The following is a 24,337-nucleotide window of genomic DNA, read 5'->3' as shown; positions in this document are numbered from 1 at the left end:
AGATTCTGTGGCTTGTGAAGTCTGGCTCTTCTACATGTATAGCAGAACCAAGACTTGTCAGAACATCAACAGCAAAGATTAAGAAACGCCCAGACGCCTGGGTGGCTCAGTCGGTTGAGCGTCCGACTTCAGCTCAGGTCATGATCTCCCAGTCCATGAGTTTGAGCCCCGCATCGGGCTCTGTGCTGACAGCTCAGGATTCTGGGTTCTGGGTCCCCCTCTGTTTATGCCCCCCCCCCCCCCCCGCTCGTGTTCTCTCTCTCTCTCTCTCTCTCCCTCAAAAATAAATAAAAATTAAAGAAAAAAATTAAGAAGTGCCCAGAAATCATTCTTATTCCCCTGGACCACAACCTCCTCTATTTCCAGCTATAGTCCTATAATTCACAGAGGTCAAAAAAACTGAAATACCCCCTCCCTGTGATGGTTAATTTTATGTGTTAATTCGGCTAGGCCATGGTACCCAGATATTTGGTCAAACATTATTCTAGATGTTTCTGTGAAAGTATTTGTTAGGTGGGACGAACCTTGAAATCAGCAGACTCTAAGCAAAACAGATTATTCTCCATAATGTGGCTGAGCCTCATCTAGTCAGTTAAAGGTCTTAACAGACAAAGACTGGTCTGCTCTAAAGAAGAGGGAATTCGGCCAGCAGACTGGTCTTTGAACTTGAACTACAACACTGACTCTTCCAGGGTCTGCAGCCTGCTGTCTGGCCCTGCAGATTTCAGATTTGCCAGCATCCAGCATCAACCACGGCACAAAACAATCTCTTAAAATAAATCTCTCTCTTTATACACGCACATCCCTCATTGGTTCCGTTTCTCTGGGAAAACAGACATTTCCCTGACTAACACACACTCATATTCTGTCCAAAAAAAGCCTCCTCATTGTTCAAGGCTCTCTCAAATACCACCTCGTCTATAAAACACCCCCTGATTTCCTCTGTTAGAATAATTTCCTCTGTTCTAATAAAGTTTGAGAATCACTGTGTTAAACAAAGCTCCTTAACTGTGAGGACCACTAAAATATACCAAAGCCCAGTGACCACCCTCAGAGACTGATGTCATTGGTCCGGGGTACAGCCTGGGCATCAGAATGTTCAAAACCTTCCCAGGGGTTCCTGATGGGCAGCCACATTGGAGAACCCCCATAAATGAACCCCTCATTGTTATAAGAGGAATCGAGAGAGCAAAGTCAAGGGACTGTGTCGGGCACAGAGCGAGTTAATATCAGGAACAGGACCCTACCAAGGTTTCCTGTGTCCCTGAACATGTTAATGAAAGAGAAAAAAGATCTATATGCATGATCAGCAAATTTAAAACGAAACCTGGGTCATCCAACACCCAGCTGACAAAGGACATTGTTGTCACACCAACTGTCTCCTTTGTAAAGAAGAACTGACAAGATTCTCTATGGATTGAAAGAGCCACTCAGTTTAGGCTGGATCTCAGGAACCCTTCCCATTTATAATGACCGTCAAGCACTGAAGCCCAATGTAAAATCAGTGCTGGGAAAGACAGGAGCCATCCCCACTGCCCGGTCTAGGGTGACCCAAAAACGTCCCATGCCAACAGAGACAACACCCCCACTGGCTTCTTCCTTTTGTACTGGTCCCCGATCTCTGCTTACATAACTTCTGTGAAAGGTACAAGATGCTCTATTACCACGCCTTCTTAGTGTCTTTGCCATATGGCATGGCTTCCCTAATCTGAGTTAGGAAGCAAATAGCTATTACCCTTCAAGACTCTGCCTGAGTGTTATCTTGATGCTGACCTGGTGAGGTCCACTCATCCTGCCGCCAGGGGTCACAAACAGTAACAACAGGCTTCCCTCCACTGCTCAGCCACGTCATGTGCTCTTTTAGCAAGGGTGATGACGAGTAGAGGGGCCCATCTTGGTACCAGCGTGGACGTCAGTTACTCAAGGATGACAGAGTGACATTCTCTCTTGTCCCCCTCCCTCTGGCCTCCTGTAAACTGCCCCCAGTACAATTTCAGGCGTGGAGTTGGTTGGGATGAACATCCCTTTGACACTGACATGAACATTCCTCTGACATGAATATCTCTACTGTTGCTGACAGTGCAAGAGTTCTTTTTGGGCAAAACTACATCTTTCCTTATTGCAACAGAGCACAATCTGCCTAATGAGGCATGGCAGAAAAAGCTAACCCCCAACACACACTGTGCCGATAAATTTGTGCCCAGAAATTATACTGAACTCCACAGAATTATCAGCTTGACAGCTGGTAGCAGCAACTACACATACAGATGTGTTCTCAGCAGTGACATTAACAGAAGAAAAAAAAAAAAACCATACCATCAAGGGCGCAATGCACATCAGCAGGCACACACACACACACACACACAGCTGGCAAAAAGCCTTCCCTTAAGCCACACCAATCATGCCACTTTGCCCCCAAGATAGGGTAAAACTGCTTCCTGGTATAAAGGAGAGCTATGTGTGTTTGTGAAATAGATTAAAAAAAAAAAAAGTCAAACTAAACAACAATCTGGCAACAACAGTAATAACACGGTGCTTAAAAACATTTACCAAACCAAATAATTCTGGCCAGTAAGTGCCAAGTTTTTAAGTAAGTTTTACTGGAGTAGACAGACAAGGTGGGAACGGGCAGGGACTCGTAAGTCGACTGTGGCACCTGCATTTTACAGTTAAGGAAACGAAGATCTAACAGGTGAGGTCACTTGCCCAAGGTCACACAGCTAATTCGCTGTGGTATCGGGGACAAGAACCACCTGTCCGGGATCCCAGGCCAAGACACCACCATCCCCACGGCCCAGAGGGTAGCTCCAGCAGACTGTAACGAATTTTCTGAAGCTGCTTCCCATGTATACCAGTGCAGGTCTGGCTAAGTAGAAAACTTCCCCCAAAGAAATGGGGAAATGTAAACGCAGCAAATACATCACTCCTATATTCCTTTGGAAGGCTGAAGCCGACAAAAGCATCACTCTCCACTCTGGGCCAAATTCAGAAGCCAGTGAGAAACGATGCTACCACACAGCCCTCTTCAGGGTTGTGTTTGGGTTTTGGCTGTACACGGTTAGAATTACAAATAAATTACCCTACAACCAAGAGAGGCTACGGCTCTCCCCAGATTCAGAGTCACATCCAATTATCCCCCTGAAAACCAGCAGAGCTCCTTGACCTTTATGTATCCACTTCCTACAAGATTGCTAATTTTCCCTTCGGCCAATGCTGGACAAAGTTTTGCTTCACCACAAATGTCTGCACGTGCCTGGGGAGAGCCGTCCCAGATAAAAAAAAAAAAAAAAAAAAAAAAATCACAGAAGGTAAGAATCAGTCACCCCCAACCAAACAATTTTCCCCCATGCTATTGTCTCTCTCTTTTTTTTTTTTTTTTGGCAAAATAAATTTATTTTTTCCATTAAAATCAAATTTGTTAAATTGACAATTTGGAGAGGAAAAACCACCCATAATCCCACAACCCCATAATAACCATCATTAGGATTTTGGCTTATTATCTGCCAGGCTTTTAATTTTCTGGGTGTGTATGTGCATGTGTGTGCTTCCAAAAAGCCAGCATCAGGATGTGGAAACATTTCTGCTTCTTTTTGTCTTTACGCACAATTATATCATAAAAACTCCCCATAAGGCTGCAGTCTTCCCACACCTAATTTCAATGTCTATTAAGTATTTAATCAGCTGTATTTGCCATCTTTACATAACTGTTCCCCCGCTGTGGAACGTCTGTGTTGGTTTCCAGTGTTTCAATAACATAAATCAGGCTTCGCTAAACATTACTGTGTATGCAGGTCTCTTCATAGTTATTATTTGAGGTTCCTTCCTTAGGACGGCTTTCCAGAAGTCAACCTTCCCCATTTGACTCCTTCTTGGAGAAACTCAGCGCCCCCAGTGAGTAAATATCTGATAAGATGAAAGGAACATTCTCTGGAGACCTAGGTTGGATTAGCAGTGTGAACACTGACAAGCCACTCCACCACTCCGAGGCTCGGTTTCCCTGGGGCATTGGGAGATAGGTCCCAGCAAGGCCTGTCACGGCGCTCTGCCCGCCAGAAGTGCCCCCCCGTTCTGCTACTCCACGCAGCCTACCAAGGACACAAATCACCCAGCCAGTCTCCCTCCTGCTTCTCTGCTTTTCACATCAGCTGCTCTGGAAAATGACTTACTGAAAGCCCGCCACGGGACCTGATTTATTTCAGCACGTGGGGGCTGTGCAGATCAAGTCCAAGGTGTGCAAAGCGAGCAGCGAAATCGGCTGTTCCTCCCCCTGTCGTCCTTGGCCCTGCTCTCTCAATCCAGGTCAGCCATGGAATAGTCCAGACCTCGCTGCATACCTGGGGGTGGTGACCATAAGGTACTGCGACAATAATAAACACACACAGGCCGGGACTTGGGGACTTCCCAGAAGCCAGGATATGGGGGAGGGTGTCAGTTTGTGTCTCCTGTCTTCCAGGACGGTAAGGAGGCTACTGTGCCCACGACCATGGGTCACATCCCTAGGGGACGTCTGCAGGTAAAAACACTGCCCTCGGCCCAGAGCAACCAGGATTTTACTCGCTACCAAGAAAGAAAGCCTCTGCCAGTTCAGCTAGGACGTGCCATCGACTGGAAGACAGATCTGTATTGTAGATGCGGAAGTGTGAAAACATGTGCCTTAGAATCAATGATACGTGACGTTTAACCCCTCTACACTTACGCTTCTCACTTCTAAGCTGGAGATGCTAACTGTCCACCTGGAAGGCTGGCTGTGGGGTGGGAATGAGAGGGCACTGAACTGCGCCTGACTCGGGTACGCAGTGAGGCTCGATAAAACGTCAGTTCCTCTGCCCATTTCGAAGTGATGGGAACCGATCCTGGAATTAAAAGGAAGGAAGGAAGGAAGGGAGGGAGGGAGGGAGGGAGGGAGGAAGGAAGGAAGGAAGGAAGGAAGGGAGGGAGGGAGGGAGGGAGGGAGGAAGGAAGGAAGGAAGGAAGAAAAAGGTACACCAGGTGGCTCAGTTGGTTAAGCGTCCGACTTTCGGCTCAGGTCATGATCTGAGGGTTGTGGGTTCATGTCCCGAGGCTGGCTGTGCACTAACACCGTGGAGCCTGCTTGGGATTCTCTCCCTCCCTCTCTCTCTGCCCCTTCCCCGCTCACACAAGCACTCTCTCCCTCTCTCAAGATACATAAATTTTTAAAAACAAACAAAAAGAAAAATAAATTAGAAAAAGAAAAAAAGGGTGAGGAGTAGTTTCTGGATAGAATATAAGCTCTTTCAGGGGAGCCTGGGTGGCTCAGTTAAGCATCCGACTTCGGCTCAGGTCATGATCTCACAGTCCGTGAGTTCGAGCCCCACATCGGGCTCTGGGCTGACGGCTCGGCTCGGCTCGGAGCCCGGAGCCTGCTTCGGATTCCGTGTCTCCCTCTCTCTCTGCCCCTCCCCCACGTGTAGTCTGTCTGTCTGTCTGTCTGTCTCTCTCTCAAACATAAATAAAACATTAAAAAGTTTAAAGAAAAAAGAATACAAGCTCGTTCACAGTGGACACCGTGTCTCGTACATGTCTGACCTCTCCTCACCCCCTCATGGTCCAGAATACTGCCGTACCCTTTGTAGGCACCCAACAAATGAGTGGTGGATGCAAATGCTGAACTGGTTTGAAAACTGATACCCAAGCAGGGAACTGTCGGCACAGGATGGGACCGGCGCAATCCCCCTGGCTTCCCCAGCACCTGGAAGTGACAGGCACGTCTGCCAGTATGGTCTTCACCATGGGGGTGCTGTGGGGGGCTGGAAAGGAGAAGAGCGAGTGTCAGCCGCTCGGTGCACATCCCCCACCCCACCCCCGCCGGAATCACCCCTGCAGGCAGCCTGTGGGTGGCGCCCAGTGGGTCGGATCCGCACCCACACGCAGCTGGGTCTCAGTTCCACAGACAAAGCAGCACAGAGGTACCCCTGGGCCTCCCGGGGAGAGCCAGCCTGCCTGTGTGTCCTAGATGTGAACGGCTGTGCACATGAAGTCAGACAGGCTGCGTCCCCAGGGGCTCTAAACCTGTCCCCCAGGACACTCTGAGAACAGTGCCATTCGGTGTAAACAAATGTCCCACGTGGGCGGTGCTAGGGGGAGCAGAAGTGTAGACAAACAGAACCATGCGGCACTCTTTTTTCCCTCCGTGTGTTTGCCTGCTGCGTTTTCCTCTCCTCGGGGGCCCCAGCACTACTGGAAAAGGAGAAGCGACAGGGCGGCAGAAAAAAATCGCACTTCACCGCCCACTTTGGATTATTCACATTCAGGCAGGTGAGGAGAGGGGCCGCGAACGGCACATTTCGGTAACAAGTCACCTCAAGTCCCCGCTTTGCCCTTGACCTCAGGCAAGCGACATTCTGTGGGGGGCACGGGGCACGCGTGTGCTCACGCCCCCTGCCAAGGCACACTCACCTCGCCCTCCACGCTCCAAATAGCTGGAATTTCGAGTCCCGGTGCCCCAAAGCAACGCTCAGGCAAACGGGTATTGCTTTGGGGGCGCCTGAGTGGCTCAGTCAGTGAAGAGTCCGGCTCTCAGTTTGGGCTCAGCTCATGATTTCACAGTGTGAAATTCGAGCCCTGCATCGGGCTCTGTGCTGACAGTGCAGAGCCTGCTTGGGATTCTCTCTCTCTCTCTCTCTCTCTCCCCCCCCCCCTCTGTCTGCCCCTCCCCTGCTCACTCTCTCTGTCTCTCTCTCAAAAATCAATAAATAAAACTTTTTTAAAAATTATTTTTAAATAATGGGTATTGCTTTCCCCCAGAGGGAGGGGGAGAAAATCACAATTATAATTAGAAAAAAGGAATTACCTATTCGATGAGGCTTTGTGTGTTAGCACTTCTTCAGCCTCTCCCCTCGGCTTCAGGGACAGACAGGGGTGCAGAGAGAGGAGGCACGCGGGCAGAACCCCCATCTCCCCTGGTGTGTTGGTGGGAGAAGAGGAAGCAACCTTCCCGTGAAGTCGGGGTTCTCCCCCAAAGCACACCCTCAGGAACTGGCTGCAAGTGTTCTCGGTTCTTGTGGGATCAAGGCACCTGTGACAAGTCCCTGCCCGCTGTGCTTCTCTCCTATGGGCTCCAGATTGGCTGAAAGGAGGGGGACCTCGAGTACCTGTGATGACCCCACAGTGAGGAGGGGTGTCATCCACCTGCTTACCCACTCCCAACATCTAATGGGGATTTTAGGAAACTTTCCACAGCCGGCACATCTCCATCTTGTTAATCATAGAGTCCTTACTGGGGCGCCTGGGAGGCTCAGTTGGTTAAGCGTTCGACTTCAGCTCAGGTCATGATCCCACGGTTTAAGTTCGAGCCCTAGGCCAGGCTCTGTGCTGACAGCTCAGAGCCTGGATCCTGCTTCGGATTCTGTGTCTCCCTCTCTCTTCTCTGCCCCTCCCCGACTCGTGCTGTGTCTTTCTTAAAAATAGACATTAAAAAAATTAAAAAAAAAATAATAATAGAGTCCTTACTAATAAATAGAGGAGGTCATGCCCACACCTCAAAGTTCTACGAATTACTCATGAGACCAAATGCACTGTGTAGACTATCGTCCTATTCCTGGGAGAAAAGGAAACACACCCAAAAGTTTGGATTTCTCAAGAATCCGCATCTAGATGAAGCATAAATGAGTGCTACGTTCGCCCCTGAATCCCCAGCCTCGATTCGCGCCATCCGACAGAACGTTTTCTACAATGATAGAAATGTTCTATGCTGCACTGCCCAACATGGAAGCCATCAGCCAGCCACATGGGACCTTCAAGGACTTGAAATGTGGCTAAGGCAACCGAGGAACTGAGCTGCCTATTTGATTTAGTTTCAATTTATGTACATGTAAAGAGCCACTTAAAAAAAAGAGAGAGCTACATACAAGGGTACAGCGAATGGCTAGTACATTTCAAAGCACGGATCTAGACAGTGCCTGGTATATAGCTGGTGCTCAATAAATACCTGCTCAAGGGAAGAGTGAATAGATAGTAAGTAGCTCACTGTAGTAAGTCCTGATAAAGCAGGATTCTCATGTTTATTGAGTATTCACTTTAAACAAATCCCTGATTAGAAATGGGAACACTCTTGCACTGTTGGTGGGAATGCAAACTGGTGCAGCTGCTCTGGAAAACAGTGTGGAAGTTCCTCAAAAAAATTAAAAATAGAACTACCCTATGACCCAGCAATTACACTGCTAGGAATTTACCCAGGGGATACGGGAGTGCTGATGCAGAGGGGCACATGTACCCCAATGTTTACAGCAGCGTGTTCAACAATAGCCAAGTTATGGAAAGAGCCCAAATGACCACCGACTGATGAATGGATAAAGAAGAGGTGGTTTATATACACAATGGAATACTACTTGGCAATGAGAAAGAATGAAATGTTGTCATTTGCAGCAATGTGGATGGAACTGGAAGGTATTATGCTGAGTGAAATAAGTCAGTCAGAGAAGGACAGATATCATATGTTTTCACTCATCTGTGGATCTTGAGAAACTGAACAGAAGACCATGGGGGAGGGGAAGGGAAAAAAAAGTTAGAGAGAGAGGGAGCCAAACCATAAGAGACTCCTAAAAACTGAGAATAAACTGAGGGTCGATGAGGGGTGGGAGGGAGGGGAGGGTGGGTGATGGGCATGGAGGAGGGCACCTGCTGGGATGAGCACTGGGTGTTGTAGGTAAGCCAATGTGACAATAAATTATGTTTAAAAACCAACCAACAAACAAATCCCTGATTAAGTCAGCAACCTTCAGAGTTAGGTACTTTGATTAACTCTGTTTTATAGATGAAGAACCAGAGGCTCAGAAGAGTTAAGTAGAGGGTCCGCGGCCACTCAGAGGGTGGCAAAACCAGGACTCAAGCCCAAGCAGAGTGACGGGCAGCCTCTTCAAACTGGTCAACTTCGCCCATGATAGAACAAGCATTCGGTGCCTCACTTTACTTTCTACAGGTTAACAGAAGATTCAACAGGCAACTCCTCCTTTTGAAATAAAGCAACAGAGATACAATGTGTCATACAGTGGGGGGTGGGGGGTTTAAAAGCCCAGCCAGTGCACTCAGCTAGCAAGGCTCAGTTGACTGACTACCAGACCCCGGGGCAAGAACTAACTACCCATCCCCCCCACTGTGGCCTTTCCCTAAAACCATCTCCCCCAACAGGGGTGCCTGGGTGGCTCAGTCAGTTAAGCATCCAACTCCGGCTCAGGTCATGATGTCACGGTTCATGAGTTCGAGCCCTGCGTCGGGCTCTGTGCTGACAGCTCGGAGCCTGGAGCCCGCTTCGGATTCTGTGTCTCCCTCCCTTTCTAACCCTCCCCTGCTCACACTCTGCTCTCAAAAGCTGAATAACGTTAGAAAAACATTATTTTCCTGAGGTTGACATGTGCGTCCACATATCATGCACGGAGTGTTCTTCTCCAAGGAGATTCCTTCATCCTTTCTCTTGTGGTGCATCACAGCCCCACCCCAGCACTGACCCCTGTACCAAAAGGGGTTCCCCTGTATCACACAGGGACACGCACAGACCCAGAAACTGAGCAGGCTCCCCCTGTCCTCACTGGACCCCACTCTCTACCAGAGTATGGCCCCCAACCCCATCACACAGGCAGCTTCTGTCTTTACAAGGTCTCTTGCTGAGGGGCGCCTGGGTGGCTCAGTCCGTTAAGCATCCAACTTCGGCTCAGGTCATGATCTCACGGTTCGTGGGTTCGAGCCCCGCATCGGGCTCTGTACTGACAGCTCAGAGCCCGGAGCCTGCTTCGGATTCTGTGTCTCCCTCTCTCTCTGCCCCTCCCCCACTCGCGCGCTGTCTCCCGGTCTCAAAAATAAATAAACATTAAAAAAAAAATTTTTAACAAGGTCTCTCGCTGAATGGATTTTTACAGCTCTTTTCACACCCCATGAGGCCGCCATTGTGTTCCTCTCGAGGGGGTTCTTTCCAATGATCCTGCAAGCTGTTCCCTTTGCCTACCCCAGAGCTGTGTCATCTGTGACTGTCACCGTTTGGAATTCAGGGGAGAGAAAGATATAAGTGGAACTTCCTGCTGATGTGGCGGGGGGGGGGGGGGGGAGCAGTCAATTTGCCGGCAAAGAAGAATTTTTTTAATTCTAGACGAGAACAATTTTTTTTTTTTGTTTTGGACATTTTTTTTTATTTAATTTTTTTTAATGTTTATTTATCTTTGCGAGAGAGCGCAAGGGGGAGAGGGGCAGAGAGAGAGGAAGACACAGAATCCAAAGCAGGCTCCAGGCTCCGAGCTGTCAGCACAGAGCCCAACACCGGGCTCGAACCCAAGAACCATGAGATCATGACCTGAGCCAAAGTTGGATGCTTAACGGACTGAGCCACCCAAGAGCCAGTGGGTAGCCACCCAGGAGCCAGTAAATTTTGGACATACTTAAACTACTCTTTGTCCTAAGTGGTCAGTCATACGAAACACAATTTTCCTCAGAGTGTTGTCCCAGAACCAGATGGTTCCTTGAAAAGGATTTTACTTCATAAAACCTTCTGTATCTTCCTTTTCAATTATTTAAATCCTACCCCCTCTTCTGGGTCCATAGAAGCCCCACCTCCTCCAAAAGGTCTTCCTGGACCCTCTCAGCTCTCAGAATTCCTCTTTCCTCAGCTTTCAGGCAGCATCCATTATCGGCAGGGCCACCTCCCTTGGGACCCAGGCTGCCTGAGGAGAAGGGCCCTGGGGACCAGCGTGGCCTGTCGTCACAGGCCCTGTTCATTTCCCTCTCTAACCTCAAACCCAAGTTCCCCACTCAGCAAAACCAAAGCTTGGCAGTGAACATTATCCAGCCTCTAGATCCAGCCCTTTTTGAAGAGAGCACAGCAGTAATTCAGCAGCTGTTAGAGGACGCTCCTTCCAGTCTCTCTCTGCTCTAAGTCTTTTATTCACACACATAGCACCTTTGGTGGGGGGAATTCTCTGGGTTTTTTCTCTGCTTTTTCTCCTTCGCGTTAGTACCCTTTGCGGATTGGCACTGGGGAGCTTCCCAGGTGGCTGACCCTTAACCCAACACTGACATTTGGGGGGTTATTCAGTTGCCTCAAGCAAACACTTCCCAGCCTCACAGTATCACAATTCACTCTATTTCATGATACATGTTATTGCATTGTTGCGTGTTTGCGTATGCTTCTCTTCGGTCAAGAGCAAAGACTGTATCTTACCATCTGAGGCACGGCTGGTGGGCTGGTGACAGCTAACAGAGTGCTATAGGCATCCAAAGACATTTATTAAAGAGAAATGAATGAAGAAGAGAAACATTCTGCAGACACTGGGCAGAATAGGCGACTGAAGGATCCTGGACCCCCTCAGATCACCTTCAAATTGGAAATCTGAACGTTCAGCGCAGGCGAGCCTGGGCGGTTCAGTAGGTTAAGCGTCCGACTCTTGATTTCGAGTCAGGTCATGATCTCATGGTTCGTGGGATCCAGCCCCGTGTTGGGCTCTGTGCTGACAGCGTGGAGCCTGCTTGGGATTCTCTCTCTGCTCCTCCCCCATTCATGTGTGCATGAGCGCATGCTCTCTCTCTCTTCTCTCTCTCTCTCAAAATAAACATTTAAAAAAATTTTTTTAATGTTTTTTTTTTTTATTTATTTTTGAAGGAGAGAGACAGAGCACGAGCGGGGGAGGAGCAGAGAGAGAGTGAGACACAGAATCAGAAGCAGGCTCCAGGCTCCGAGCCGTCAGCACAGAGCCCGACGCGGGGCTCGAACCCATGAACTGTGAGATCATGACCCAAGCCCAAGTCGGACGCTTAACTGACGGAGCCACCCGGGTGCCCCTCAAAATAAACACTTAAAAAAAAAAGGATTTTCAGCACATTATCAGGGCCTGGGGCAATGCTGGTGCCCCAGACATCAGCATCCGCTCACATGGCTGTCTTGCTTTTCTAAATAATGAACCATTTCCATGAATATCTGGCAAAGCTCATCTTAATTAGGTTGGAGAATTAGTTCAGCTGCATCTAGTTCCAAAATCAAGAAGAAAGGAAAGTATTCAAAAACCAAAAAATCTACCCCTAACTGAACAACACAACAAGATCCCAAAACCAATGCTTACAACTCAACAGTAAGAAGAAAATTCAATGTAAAACTGCTCAAGAGGGGCGCCTGGGTGGCGCAGTCGGTTAAGCGTCCGACTTCAGCCAGGTCACGATCTCGCGGTCCGTGAGTTCGAGCCCCGCGTCAGGCTCTGGGCTGATGGCTCGGAGCCTGGAGCCTGTTTCCGATTCTGTGTCTCCCTCTCTCTCTGCCCCTCCCCCGTTCATGCTCTGTCTCTCTCTGTCCCAAAAATAAATAAATAAAAAACGTTGAAAAAAAAAATTAAAAAAAAAAAACAAAAACTGCTCAAGAAATCTGAAGATACATGAGTGGCTAATAAGCACACAAGAAGTTGCTCAACATCAATACTCACTAGGGAAATGCGAATCAAAGTCATAATGCAATAGCTCTATGCACTATCATGGTTGTCCTCAAAAAGGCTGACAATACCAAGTGTTGGTGCTGGTGTAGAGGAATTAGAATACCCCTACATAGCTGGTGGGAATACAGAATAGTACATACGAGGCAAATATATACATAGCATACAACCCAGCAATTTCGCTCTTAGATATGTATCCAAGAGAAGTGAAAAAAGCCTGGGTCTACAAAAGACTTGCATGCAAATGTTCAAAGCAGCATTATTGATAATCGCTAAAAACTGGGGGCGCCTGGGTGGCTCAGGCAGTTAAGCGTCTGACTCTTCTTTTCAGATCAGGTCACGATCACGAGGTTGGTGAGTTCAAACCCCGCATCGCATCGGGCTCTGCACTGACCGTGCGGAACCTGCTTGGGACTCTCTCCCTCTCCCCTCTCTCTCCCCCTCTCCCCTCTCTCTCCCCCTCCCCAGCTCTTGCTCCTGTGCTCTCCCTCACAATAAATAAACTTTAAAAAAAAAATAGCTAAAAACTGGAAGCAGTACAAACATCCATCAGAGGGTGAATGGATGAACAAAATGTGGTATTTTACTCGAAGGTTACTAGGCAATAAGAAAAAGGAATGAATGTCTGATAGACGCAACGATGCGGATGAACATCAAAAAACATGCTAAGGGAAATAAGTCAGACACCAAAGACTACATACTACAGGACTTCATTTATGTGAAATTTCTAGAAGAAGCCAAATGACAGAGACAAAGCGTATCCCGGGTTGCCAGGGGGTTGGGGTGGGAATGGGGGCCAGCTGCAGACAGGCAGGAGGAAACGTGTGGGGATGTTGGAAGCGTTCTAAAATTTTTTGCACAATGGTATACGCTTACTAGAAATCATTGGCTCTCGATGGGTAACTCTCGTGATACATAAAGCTTATCTCAATAAAGCTATTTAAAAAAAGCAATGTGAAAGCTACATACCCATTTCACTGGGGCTTCAACACTCTACAGTTTCAGTTTATGGGCGTCATGCTAATTGAAAGAGCCTCTCGGTACCATGAAAGCCGTTGCAGTTGGAAATCAGAAATTTTAAAAACAATTCCTATCATTGTAAAGTTTTTTTTTTTCCTGCACTTTTTAATGCTCACGGGGCATTAACAATTCTCAAGGAAAGTTTAAACTCCAGGGCGTCCTAAGCTTGCTTAAACCTGAGAAGCCAGCTTCCCCAAAGCCTGGATGACAGAGGTAGAACTGGTCAGGGTCCCTGCGGCTCTCAGCATCAAGGGTTCTAAAGCCTTCCCGCCCCGCCTTGTTGGAGTCTAAACCAAAAAGATCTTTTGCCTTCAAAGTCTTCCCGTTCTAGAGGACAAAGCTCAGACAGTGCTCTCCTCGGGGCCCACACTCACCGGCTGAACTCAATGGAACAGCTTCAGCACCAAGGAGTCTTGCCAGATCCACATCGCCCAGCTCACCTGGCCAGGTGGACTGGATCCAGGCAAAATGTGTGTTCATCAGAGGGCTCCAGAGAAATAGAGCCAATATGGGGTGGGCGGGTAGATGGGGGGGGGGGGGGGGAGGAGAAAGGGAGAAGGGAAGGGGGAAGGATGTGGGGAAAGTGAGGGGGAAGAGTGGGCGAGAAGGGAGGGAATGGAAGAGGAGGGAGGGACTACGGGTCGGGGAGTGAGGGCAAGGCAGGTTTATTTTTAAGGAACTGGTTCATGCAATTATGGGGACCGGCAGGTCCCCAATTTGCAGGGCAGACTAGCAGGCTGGAGGCCTAGGGAAGAGTTTTGCAGCGTGAAGGCAGTCTGAAGGTAGAAATTTCTCTTCCCCAGGAAGCTTTATCCTTTTCCTGACTCCTTGGAGGCCCTACGCTCACCACAGTCCGCCTCTGGCACGTGCCAAGCAGAAGGTGCTCGGCCATCAAACCCCATGGAGCTGGTCAAGTCTATCCATTCTCCCATCACATATTTTACAAACACACACTCCCTGAACTTAATACTAATGACAAGGTTGGCATTGGGTCGTCACACATGTGTTTCTTCTGTCCGCTGTTTTACTGCGGTTATTATAAAAGCGGCAAGTGCTGAGCGTGTGTTTCAGCAACGTGGCTAAAGAACCCACGGTATCCAGAAACGTCTACGTTTGTAAAACCTTCACCCAAGTGTGTGTTCTTAGAATTAGCACCTTGAGGGAGTGGGGCCCAGCTCGGGACGCCCGCTTGTCGTCCCTCCACCCCCCCACTTCCCTGCAGTAGAGGGTCCCCCACGGCATTTCGTGATGGGTCCCCCATGTTACAAGATAACCTCCAAAAAGACCAGGCCAGGGGAAAGCATTAGACACAAGAGGGGACAAGGGGAAGTGGAGACCGGTGATAACTGCATTTGGGAGTCCTGGCCACCATATTTGGTGTTCTGTCCACCACATGGATGCAGGAAGGCAGAGAAAGGTGGTTTAAAGCAGGACAGGCGATGAGGCCAACACGTGGAGAGAAGCAGAGCACAAAAACGATAAAATTCCAGGAGTTCATAGTTGCCAGGCTCCTCCTGAGACCTGAGCTATGCCCCTGCCCCTGAGTTCCGTGGAGGACCCGGCATCCTTCTCGCAGGGGATGATGAATCTCCACAGGTGTGGTGAGTTCCTGGGAACACCATCAGCACCTTCTAGATCATGCATCTGTGAAGCAAGTACTGTATTCTCAGCAAATCCCACATGTGAAGCGTGGCTTATGCACGTTTCCTCTAAAAGAGGACAATAATAACTTTCAACTGTATTTTCCGAATCTAGCAGGAGGGAATCACCTCTTTGAAAAATATGATAAACAAATCTTCAAAAGTACCACTGGTCGGGGGCGCCTGGGTGGCTCAGTTGAGCGTCCGACTCCTGATTTCAGCTCAGGTCGTGATCCCAGGGTCGTGGGCTCAAGCTCCGCGTCGGGCTCTGTACTGAGCGTGGAGCCTGCCTGGGATTCTCTCTCGCTTTCCCTCTGCCCCTCTCCCCTGTTTGTGCTCCTGCTCTCTCATATTAAAAACAAACGAACAGGGGCGCCTGGGTGGCACAGTCGGTTGAGCGTCCGACTTCAGCCAGGTCACGATCTCGCGGTCCGGTCCATGAGTTCGAGCCCCGCGTCAGGCTCTGGGCTGATGGCTCGGAGCCTAGAGCCTGTTTCCGATTCTGTGTCTCCCTCTCTCTCTGCCCCTCCCCCGTTCATGCTCTGTCTCTCTCTGTCCCAAAAATAAATAAAAAACGTTGAAAAAAAAAATTAAAAAAAAACAAACGAACAAAAAAATTAAGTACCATTTGGAATAGGTTGAAGAATTGATCACATCAACAAGAAATAGAATAACATTTATTGAGTTTAGGCAGATAGCGGGTGGGGGGCGTGGGCTCTTTACACACCCCCTCTCATTTTGTCACACCAACCTTGTATGATTTTTTTTTTAATTTATTTGAGAGAGAGAGAGAGAGAGAGAGAGAGAGAAAGCGAGAGAGAGTCGGGGAGGGGCAGAGAGAGAGAGGGAGACACAGAATCTGAAGCAGGCTCCACACCCGACGTGGGGCTCAATCTCATGACCATGAGATCATGACCTGAGCTGAAATCAAGGGTTGGACGCTTATCCCACGGAGCCACTCAGGCGCCCCCATGATAATATCTTTAAATCCATCTTGTTGGCCAGAAACCTGAGGCTCGACAAGGATGGTTACACACTTGTGACCTGCCAACCTACCCTATCACCAGTTCTGCGAATCACAATGTTGTCTACAATGACAGGCCACGACGGCCCTCAATCAAAATATGTAACTAATTGCCTGTGTATTTCCTTCTTGGTGAAACCTTTAAAACAAGCTATTTACTTCCACCATTTTTTTTTTTTTTTTTTTTTTTTTTTATTCCTCCCTAGTTTCAGCATCAAAATGTCCAGTTTCTTCCTTTGGCTTTTTCTCATTTCCGTTTAATCTTCTGCAGAATCGTACATTTTTAAAGCCAGATATCATCAGCAAAATAATCACTCAACTGCACCTAATTTCAGTTAGATGGATTGAATTGGTGAACCTTGACTTTTCCTAACAGTACAGAGTCATTTCTGCCATGGTTAGACATAACGCCCCAGGGCGTCCTCGACCCTACAACAAACCCATAGACCCAAACCACGGCACTCAGTGCTGAGCGGGCAGAAACTCAAGAGAGAAGAGCACATTGCCTTTTCCACCCTGTGTTCAGAGAGGAAAACATCCCGAAGAGACTTCGAGGGGGGAGCTAGAAATGCGGCGTTTGCTGGGATTTCAGAATGATGACCTCCACGTGCAAAAATGATGTCTGATTATCTACAGCCGTAGCTCCGCGCGTGTGGCCATGACGACCATCCCCGTTTTCTGTCCCGGCAGCCCTTGTCCGCCTTGAGCAATTGCAGACACTATGACGCAGGGGTGGCAAAGGGCATGGAGCTGAGGACGCCAAACAAGTCCGGGCAAGATCCACGTGTAGCACCATCAAAGCTCAGAGAAACTCCACAACCTTCGTCACCATCCCAAAGGAGCCTCCCATCCCGCAGAGAGGCTTCCCCCAGCTCCAGAAACCGGGGCAGGGACCAGGAAAACAGAGGTCGTCGTGTTACACACAAAGGCACCAGATACTTTAACACCGTTTCCCCCCCCCCACCCCCAACCTGCTCGCCAGTTTAATTATTCACAGCCAGGTTGGTCTTGTTTTCCCAGAGGCACAGAGCCATCACATCTCTGTGTCCGGCTGTCCCAGCATCCACACCACCCGGCGGAGGGAGGCGGGGCTGGATAGAAACTCTGAATCTTGGGTCCCACCCTGGAATCTGCCTTTTGTTTGACAAGGGCTCCAGGCAGTGAGACCGCGTGTGAGTTTCTGGGAGACAGAAACTGGGCTACTGCGTGCAGGGCAAAGCATGGTTTACTGATGGACCCATCCTCTTTGTAACCTTTTGCCTTCCCCAAGCATCCATTCATTCATTAAAAAGGCATTCATTTGTCATTTAGCAAATATTTACAGGGTGCCTAGTAGGTGACTCAGCGCCTGGCACTGTCTAGGGGAGATAAGGCCACCCCGGAGAGCAAAGCAGTCGCAGGCTCTACCTCAAAGAACTTTCTTTCCACATGGGGAGATAAATACCAAATAAGAGAACTAGCAAGGGAAAGAGGTCATACGAACAGCAACAGCGCTACAAAGAACATAAAGAGGGTGCAGAGGGAGAACTGAGAAGTGGGGGAAAGAACTTTTGGTTGGAAGAGGAAGATCAGAAAGGCCTCTCTCTTGACATAACATCGGAGCTGAAACGTGAAGTCAGAACGAGCTAGCCATTCAGAGGAGTGAGGGAGAACCTTCCAGGCAGAGGGAAAAGCCAGTTTGCAAAGGCCCAGAGTCAGGAAAGAGGCTGGTGTGTTTGAGCAAAACGGCCCAAGGTGCTGGAGGGTAGTGAGCCGGGGAGAGTGGACAGTCACCAAGGAGGTGACAGGGATTACTAGGCAGGGCCACTCAGGCCAAGAAAGCTGAATGATACCCCAAGTGCCATAGGAGATAGCACTGAGAGATTCTGAGCAGGGAATGACACAGTGCCATCTATATATATAGACAGATAGGTGGCACTCGCCTATCGTATAGAGACTAGACTGGATAAGGAACAAGAGTGGACCTAGGGAGCCAGCGTGTGGCTCATTGCATACTCCAGGTGCAGCAGGGCAAGTTGGAGACAGGTTTTGACTGACCCCAAAGGCTGGCTGGGAGCTTGTGCTGATCTGGACACAAAAGGTGAGTGAGACCATCCCGGCGAGGAGGGGCAGGCTGGAACCTAGTTCAGAAGCCTTCAGGCACCTGGCAGGCAAGGAGCTTGCAGAGAGAGAGGCACACGAGGAAATGGACAAACAGCAGTGTCATTTTGGGCGCCGGTTAATTTGGCAACATCTTTGTTAAAGGAAATGAGCACATACTTTTTGACCAGCCGCTGGCATATTTGTCCTACAAGCACGTTCGTGGATGCGCAAAATGACACAGGTTCTAGGTTGTTCACTATGTGTTTGTATAAGCAAAAGATTGGGAATAACCCGAATGCTCAGTAATAGGGAACTGTTAAATAAATGTTGATTTATCCATATGATGAAATACTATGCAGCCAAAAATAGGAAAAAGGATACTTTCAGATGGTTTTTATATACATATATATGAATATGTACGTGTGTGTATCTTTTCAAGATTAACATTGTTGCATGACAAAAGTATATTAACAGTACGTATGGTATGGAATGTTACCAGCTACGTAAAAAAGGTTTTAGAATTTTTCACCCACATGTTTGCCACTACATACCCAGCCAGATCTTCAAAACTGGTAAGAGTGATTGCCTCCAGTTTGCTGCGATGCACTACGATCAGTTTGGGGAAAGATGGGGGGCATGTGGTGCTGAGACCACCGCAGGGTACATGAGGGGTGAGAGGGAGAAAGGGGGAGGCTTCCGGGAGGAGGTAACCCAAGGGCAGACTCTTCCAGGATGAACAGGCAACCCTCACAAGGCAGGTGTTCCAGACAGAGGCATGGACATATAATCAAACAGGGGTCCATTCAAGGGCACACTAGTAGTTTGGGGTTTAGCTAAAGCTCATGGGGTTCCAGAATAGCCAGCAGGATATGAGCCCGGGCAGGCTCACCCGAGGCCAGCTCTTGCCCGACATGCCAAGCACTTGGGACTCTTCCTAGAAGTGACGCAAGGGGGGCACAGTGACATGACCGAGTGTAAAGTTCTTCAAGGAAATTCTGGCAGCGGTGTGGACAATGGAGGCAGCGGCGAGGAGGGGCAGGCTGGAACCTAGTTCAGAAGCCCAGGTACGGAGCCAGTTCCTTCTCTGGAGGAAGCAATGATAGCGAAAAAGGAACAGATGTAAGAGGGAACTAATTCCATGGGTGGGAGAAACAGGAATAAAGGATAATTCTACAGTCTCACCCGAGCTACCACGATCTGAGAAAAGGAACTGAGGCAAAGAAGCAAGGTTAGGGGATGGAAGGGGGAAGAAAGGACTCCAGGGAGGCAGAATGGTGGTGTTCAAATCCCCAGCAGTATTCCCTTGAGCAATTCCACTCGGGTCTCTGGATTTTAGTTGCCTCACTTGTACAATGGGCACCACATCTATCTCAGAGGACCATTCTCATCATGAAATGAAACGTTTTCCATACTGCACCTACCATATTGCCCGGCACAGGGTAGGTATTTAATAAGGGGCAGCCCTGGGCACTGGAGAAACTGTACAAAAGAATGGCAGGAAAGTCTCTACAACAGAGAAATGCCTAGTTCACCAAAGCAGGGATTTCAAGGGAATTTTTAGAAATTAAAGGAGGATGTATGTGATTCTATTTTTTTAAGGTTATTTATTTTGAGAGGGAGAGAGAGAGAGAGAGAGGGAGAGACAGAGAGAATCCCAAGCAGGCTCACACTGTCAGTGCAGAGCCCGATGCAGAACTCGAACTCACAAACCCTGAGATCACGACCTGAGCCAAAACCAAGAGTCAGACACTTAACCGACTGAGCCACCCAAGTGCCCCTGTGATTCTACTGATTCCAAGTGTCATTCCTCGATGGTCCCCAGACCAAACCCTTACCTTGACAGGCCTGAGACCAGTTATGAGTATGGATAGACGGCCACAGACCACTGGCCACTGCTGGGCCAGCAACTCAAAGCCCTAGCCTTTGCCAAAAGAAGGCCAATTCACTAGGACCCGTCAAAACCGGCTTGTTTCTTTTTTTTTAACGTTTTTTTGTTTTTTGTTTTTATTTTTGAGACAGGGAGAGACAGAGCATGAACAGGGGAGGGTCAGAGAGAGGGAGACACAGAATCTGAAACAGGCTCCAGGCTCTGAGCTGTCAGCACAGAGCCCGACGTGGGGCTCGAACCCACGGACCGCGAGATCATGACCTGAGCCGAAGTCGGCCGCTCAACCGACTGAGCCACCCAGGCGCCCCAAAACCGGCTTGTTTCAATTCCGGGCAAACTCTAGCATCTATAAACCCCAACGGCCAAACCAGGCCTCTAACTGTCTGGGGTGTTTCACTTCCTGTGTTGTATGTGCTGAACCTCTAACCATGACAGCAAAGCATACCAAGATGACCACCGGGCTGCATATTTGCAGGTACATCGTCCACGGGAGTGGCCGGGGGATTTTCCAGGAGAGATGATGTGGGGCATGAGACCAACATCCGGCCACATCTAAAGTTGATGCCCCCCTTCATTTTCGATAATCACAACCTATCTCAAGTTACCTGCAAAATCAGGAGTTAAAAAAAGAAAAAAAGCTCAAAACTTCCTACAAAACATATACACAAAACCCTATTCCTTAGTCATGCTTATTAAACTAAGTCTGTTTCTGAAGCCTCTTTGCTTGGCTTTGAAGCGGTAACTCATGTTAATCTTGCCAAGGGAAAAAAAGAAGTCACGGGGATTATTGCAAATAAGAACAGAAGTATCCAGAAATGTATAAGGTGCACCCCTCCTCTCCGACCAAATGCTCTTTGGGCTGAAGTACAAGAGTTGGTCAGGAAACAGGGACATCCTTGTCCCCCAAATTGCCACTCTCCTGGTGATACGCCTTAGGGGTGCTGACCGACAGGGCTGCGTTGCCATAGTGGGGAGAAGCGATGTTACAAGGTCTGATATGACCAGGCATAAGCTCTTCAGTAGAAACCTAGTGGATACCAACTGTCCTAATAGGTTCAGGCCACAGGAGGGTTATGACCTATTTGATAACGCACAGACCCACTGTAAGCACAGAGGTCAGCTATCCCACATATATGACACCAGACAGAAAAGAGAGCCCAGAACCCAAGGACATTCAAGTCAAGGCCAAAGAAAAATAAACAAAGGTCAGAAACCTAATCAAATTGACATGAAAACGGACAGGCTTGGGCAGCCTCCTCAGGAATTCGATCAGATGTCCCGTCTGAGTCCAGAGCAGAATGGCCTAATTTTTTTTTTAAAAAAATGGTTTTCTAGGAAGAAAGAGTTCTACCTTCCGGTCATAGGTCTCTGCAGTTAATTAAAATATACGTACATTTCATCTACCTTTAATCCGCGCCCATTAAAACGTAAAAATAAAACACGCCTTCCCAGATTACATAAATTACCATGGACTTCTGGGTACTGTCCCTGCCCTTCCCTTGAAACACTTCTTTAATGTTGCGTCCTGGGCCATAAGCTTGGTCTCTTTCCTCATCAATAAAAATTCCAACTTTCAAGGGCCGGCGGTACACTTTCTGGGCGGGTTCCAGAGGCAGGGATACTGCTGGGATCGTCTTAGGTACGTGTGAGGACTGCCAGTGGACAAAATTACGCTTCTTTTTCCCCTGGGCACGGCAAAGCTGCGGCAGCTCTGTGCTCGGAGATTGTTCAGACTGCCTGGGTTATACAGGTGGGGGGACCGGATGGCCAGGGGCGGTGAGCCAGTTCCCAGCCTCCCTGCCCACGTCAGACCTGAGAACTTTCCCCACGGTTATTAAGGAGGGACTAGTACATGCTCCCACGTGAAAGGGGCTGCGCGGGGCCTTTTCCCACACAAAGCACCCATGCCTCTGGAACGGCTGCGTTCGTCCCCTAAAAATTCAAGACCTATCATTCCAAACCCACGCAGAAGGCAGCTCCTGAGCTGCCACGCTCGACACTTAAATCCCCCTGGTTTTATCAAACCGGTCGTCACTAACCCACGACCTCCTGGAAGACGTCCCCATAAATCCCTCTCCCCCCGCCCCATCTAACCACTCCCGCCGTCCTCGCTTACAGCCAAGACTTAGTAATTCCAGCTGATCGTCAAATTCTAACCTCACACCAAACTAACAGCAGAAAGAAGCAAGCTGGCCGGGCAGGACGTCACAGCTGCTCCGGATCAGGCAGTCTCCCGCCCTCAGGAAAACCAGACACACGTGTGGGGCCCTTGTTTCGGGTGTTCCCGGGCGCGCACTCGCCTCTCCCAGGCGCGCACCCACGCACACACTCGGGGCACTACAGACACAGCTGGGGACTGAGTTTCCTCTCCCTCCGAGCAGCCCATGCCCAGTCCTCGGCATCCGATCCGCCTGGTCGACATCCCGGGAACACACGCCTCCTCCAGCCTCCGCGCCACACACGTGGGAAGGCGCGTCCAGGTGGTGCCAGAAGGGAGGAGAGAAGCGCAGAGGCTGGGAAGGCCGGGGATGAGGAAGGAGGGAGCTCCGAGTGGCCTGTGGCATCTCAGGTCCCCGGGCCGGCGTAGATGCCTCGTAAGCCTCGGGGATGAAGAGGGGGCGAGAGAAGAGCAGCAGGGAAGGAAGGAAGGCTGCAGGGGAGGGGGGAGGGGGGAGGGGGTCGCTCACCCAGGGTTTTGACAGCGATCTGCCTGGTGAGGGGCGGCGGCAGGTTGATGCACACCAAGTCCACGTCCTGATGCAGCAGCACCTCGTCAATGCGGCTGGTGTAGAAGGGGACGCTCATCTCCTTGGCCAGCTCCTCCGCTTCCTCCTGCGTGCGGCCCCACAGCGCCTTCACCGCGAAGCCCTCGTCTTTCAGCAGCGGGATGATGACACGGGCCGTGAGGCTGGTGCCGAACACGCCCACCCCGGGAAGCATGGCTGCTCCGGTCCGCCGGGTTCTGCTTCAGCTCAGATCTCCAGTCCCACAGGCTCACACACCCCCGTGTAGCCAGTCCTGCGCCCGGCTCGCCGCGGTGCGCCAGCAGCCCGTGCACCGGGCAAGGCGCCCGGGTGCCGAGAGCGCACCGAGCTGCAGGCGGAGCAGGCTCGGGGCGCCTCAGTGCGGCGTCTGCTGCAGTGTCCGCCACGCGGGGCTCCCGTCCCTCCCGGGGGCGGCGGCAGGGACCCCCCCGGGGCGCCCGAGGCCCCGAAGCCCCGCGGAGCCCCGGCTCAGGCAGCGCCCCCGCCGCAGCGCCGGCCGGCTCCGCGAGCCCCGCCGAGGCCGCCCCATGGCCGGCTCATCCCCGCGCCCGCGCCGCCGCAGCCCGGGACCCGCTCTCTCCCGCGTGCTTTCCGCAGCCGGCGAGTCGCACACCCTGCCCGAGCACGGACCGGCGCGGCTGCGGGGTCCCCCTCTCTCCCCCGCCCTCGGCTCCGAATGAAATAATCCAGCGGCCACCAGGAGGCCGGCTAAGCGCGCGGCTCGCAGGGCGCCGGACGCGGATCTCGAGCTGCAGCGCGGCGCCGACGGCCACGACCCGGCGCCAGCCTTCTCATTCTGCTGCCATGTTCGCTCGCAGCGCGGCTCGGGCGGCCTCGGCCCCAGGCCGGCTCGGGCTCCGGGATCCCGCGGGGACGAGGGCGGAGTTGGGGAGTTTGGCTGTCAGCAGCCGGGTGTCGCCGCGCCGCCCCCGCCGCAGCGCCGCGCGCCATTGGCCGCCGCGCGCCGCCCCCGCCCCCGCCGCCCCGGGCTCCCGGAGCGCGCCGCGCGGGGCCCAGGAACCCAGCCCGGCTCCTCCCCCGCCCCGCCCCGCCCCGCCCCGCCCCGCGCGCCTCGGGCCCCTTCGCCGCTTCCCTTTCTTCGCCCTCACCTCCTCCCTCCCTCCTCGCCTCTTCCCAAACCCCGCCCCAAGCGGGCCAATAAATCCACCGGCGCGGGCGCGCCCTGATGGGCTAGGTGTGCGTCCCTGGGAGGAGGAGCGCGGGGGACCCAGCGAGATGTGAGCGACGGAGCGGGAGCGAAGCCTATATGCCCAGAACACACTAGGGAAGCTTTCCAGGCATTCTCTCTGAATCCTCGCGCTAACCTTAAGGTTATTGGAAACCCACTTAACTGGTGATGTAATTGAGTCCTGGGAAGGGTAAGTGACTCGCGCAAGGTCACACCACAATAGGTGAGCAGCGGGCCTGCCATTGGAATCCAGGCTAGGCTCCAGAGTTTGGGCTGCGGGCTGGAGAGTTCTCTCTCCTTCTAAGAGGTC

At 50.6% G+C, this 24,337-nt stretch overlaps 1 protein-coding gene across 3 annotated transcripts in view; it reads right to left on the bottom strand.

Moving 5' to 3' along the window:
- Positions 1-23,875, bottom strand: part of GFOD1 (Gfo/Idh/MocA-like oxidoreductase domain containing 1) — a 119,514-nt gene extending 95,639 nt beyond the window's left edge. The window contains exon 1 of one of the 3 annotated variants that reach the window (XM_078446630.2): positions 22,761-23,875. In XM_078446630.2, the coding sequence (XP_078302756.1) occupies positions 22,761-23,013 (253 nt within the window). In that variant the 5' untranslated portion in view covers positions 23,014-23,875. Of the gene's footprint in view, positions 1-22,189; positions 22,736-22,760 lie in introns of those variants that run through there. The other 2 variants (XM_078446633.2, XM_078446632.2) reach the window with 2 other exon arrangements.
- Between the last annotated feature and the right edge of the window lie 462 nt (positions 23,876-24,337).

The sequence above is a fragment of the Panthera onca genome, chromosome B2 (assembly GCF_046562875.1).
Source record: "Panthera onca isolate mPanOnc1 chromosome B2, mPanOnc1 haplotype 2, whole genome shotgun sequence".
NCBI classification, from domain to species: Eukaryota; Metazoa; Chordata; class Mammalia; order Carnivora; family Felidae; genus Panthera; species Panthera onca.
The sequence above is the reverse complement of the archived record's forward strand: the minus strand, read 5'-3'. Positions and strand labels throughout refer to the sequence as shown.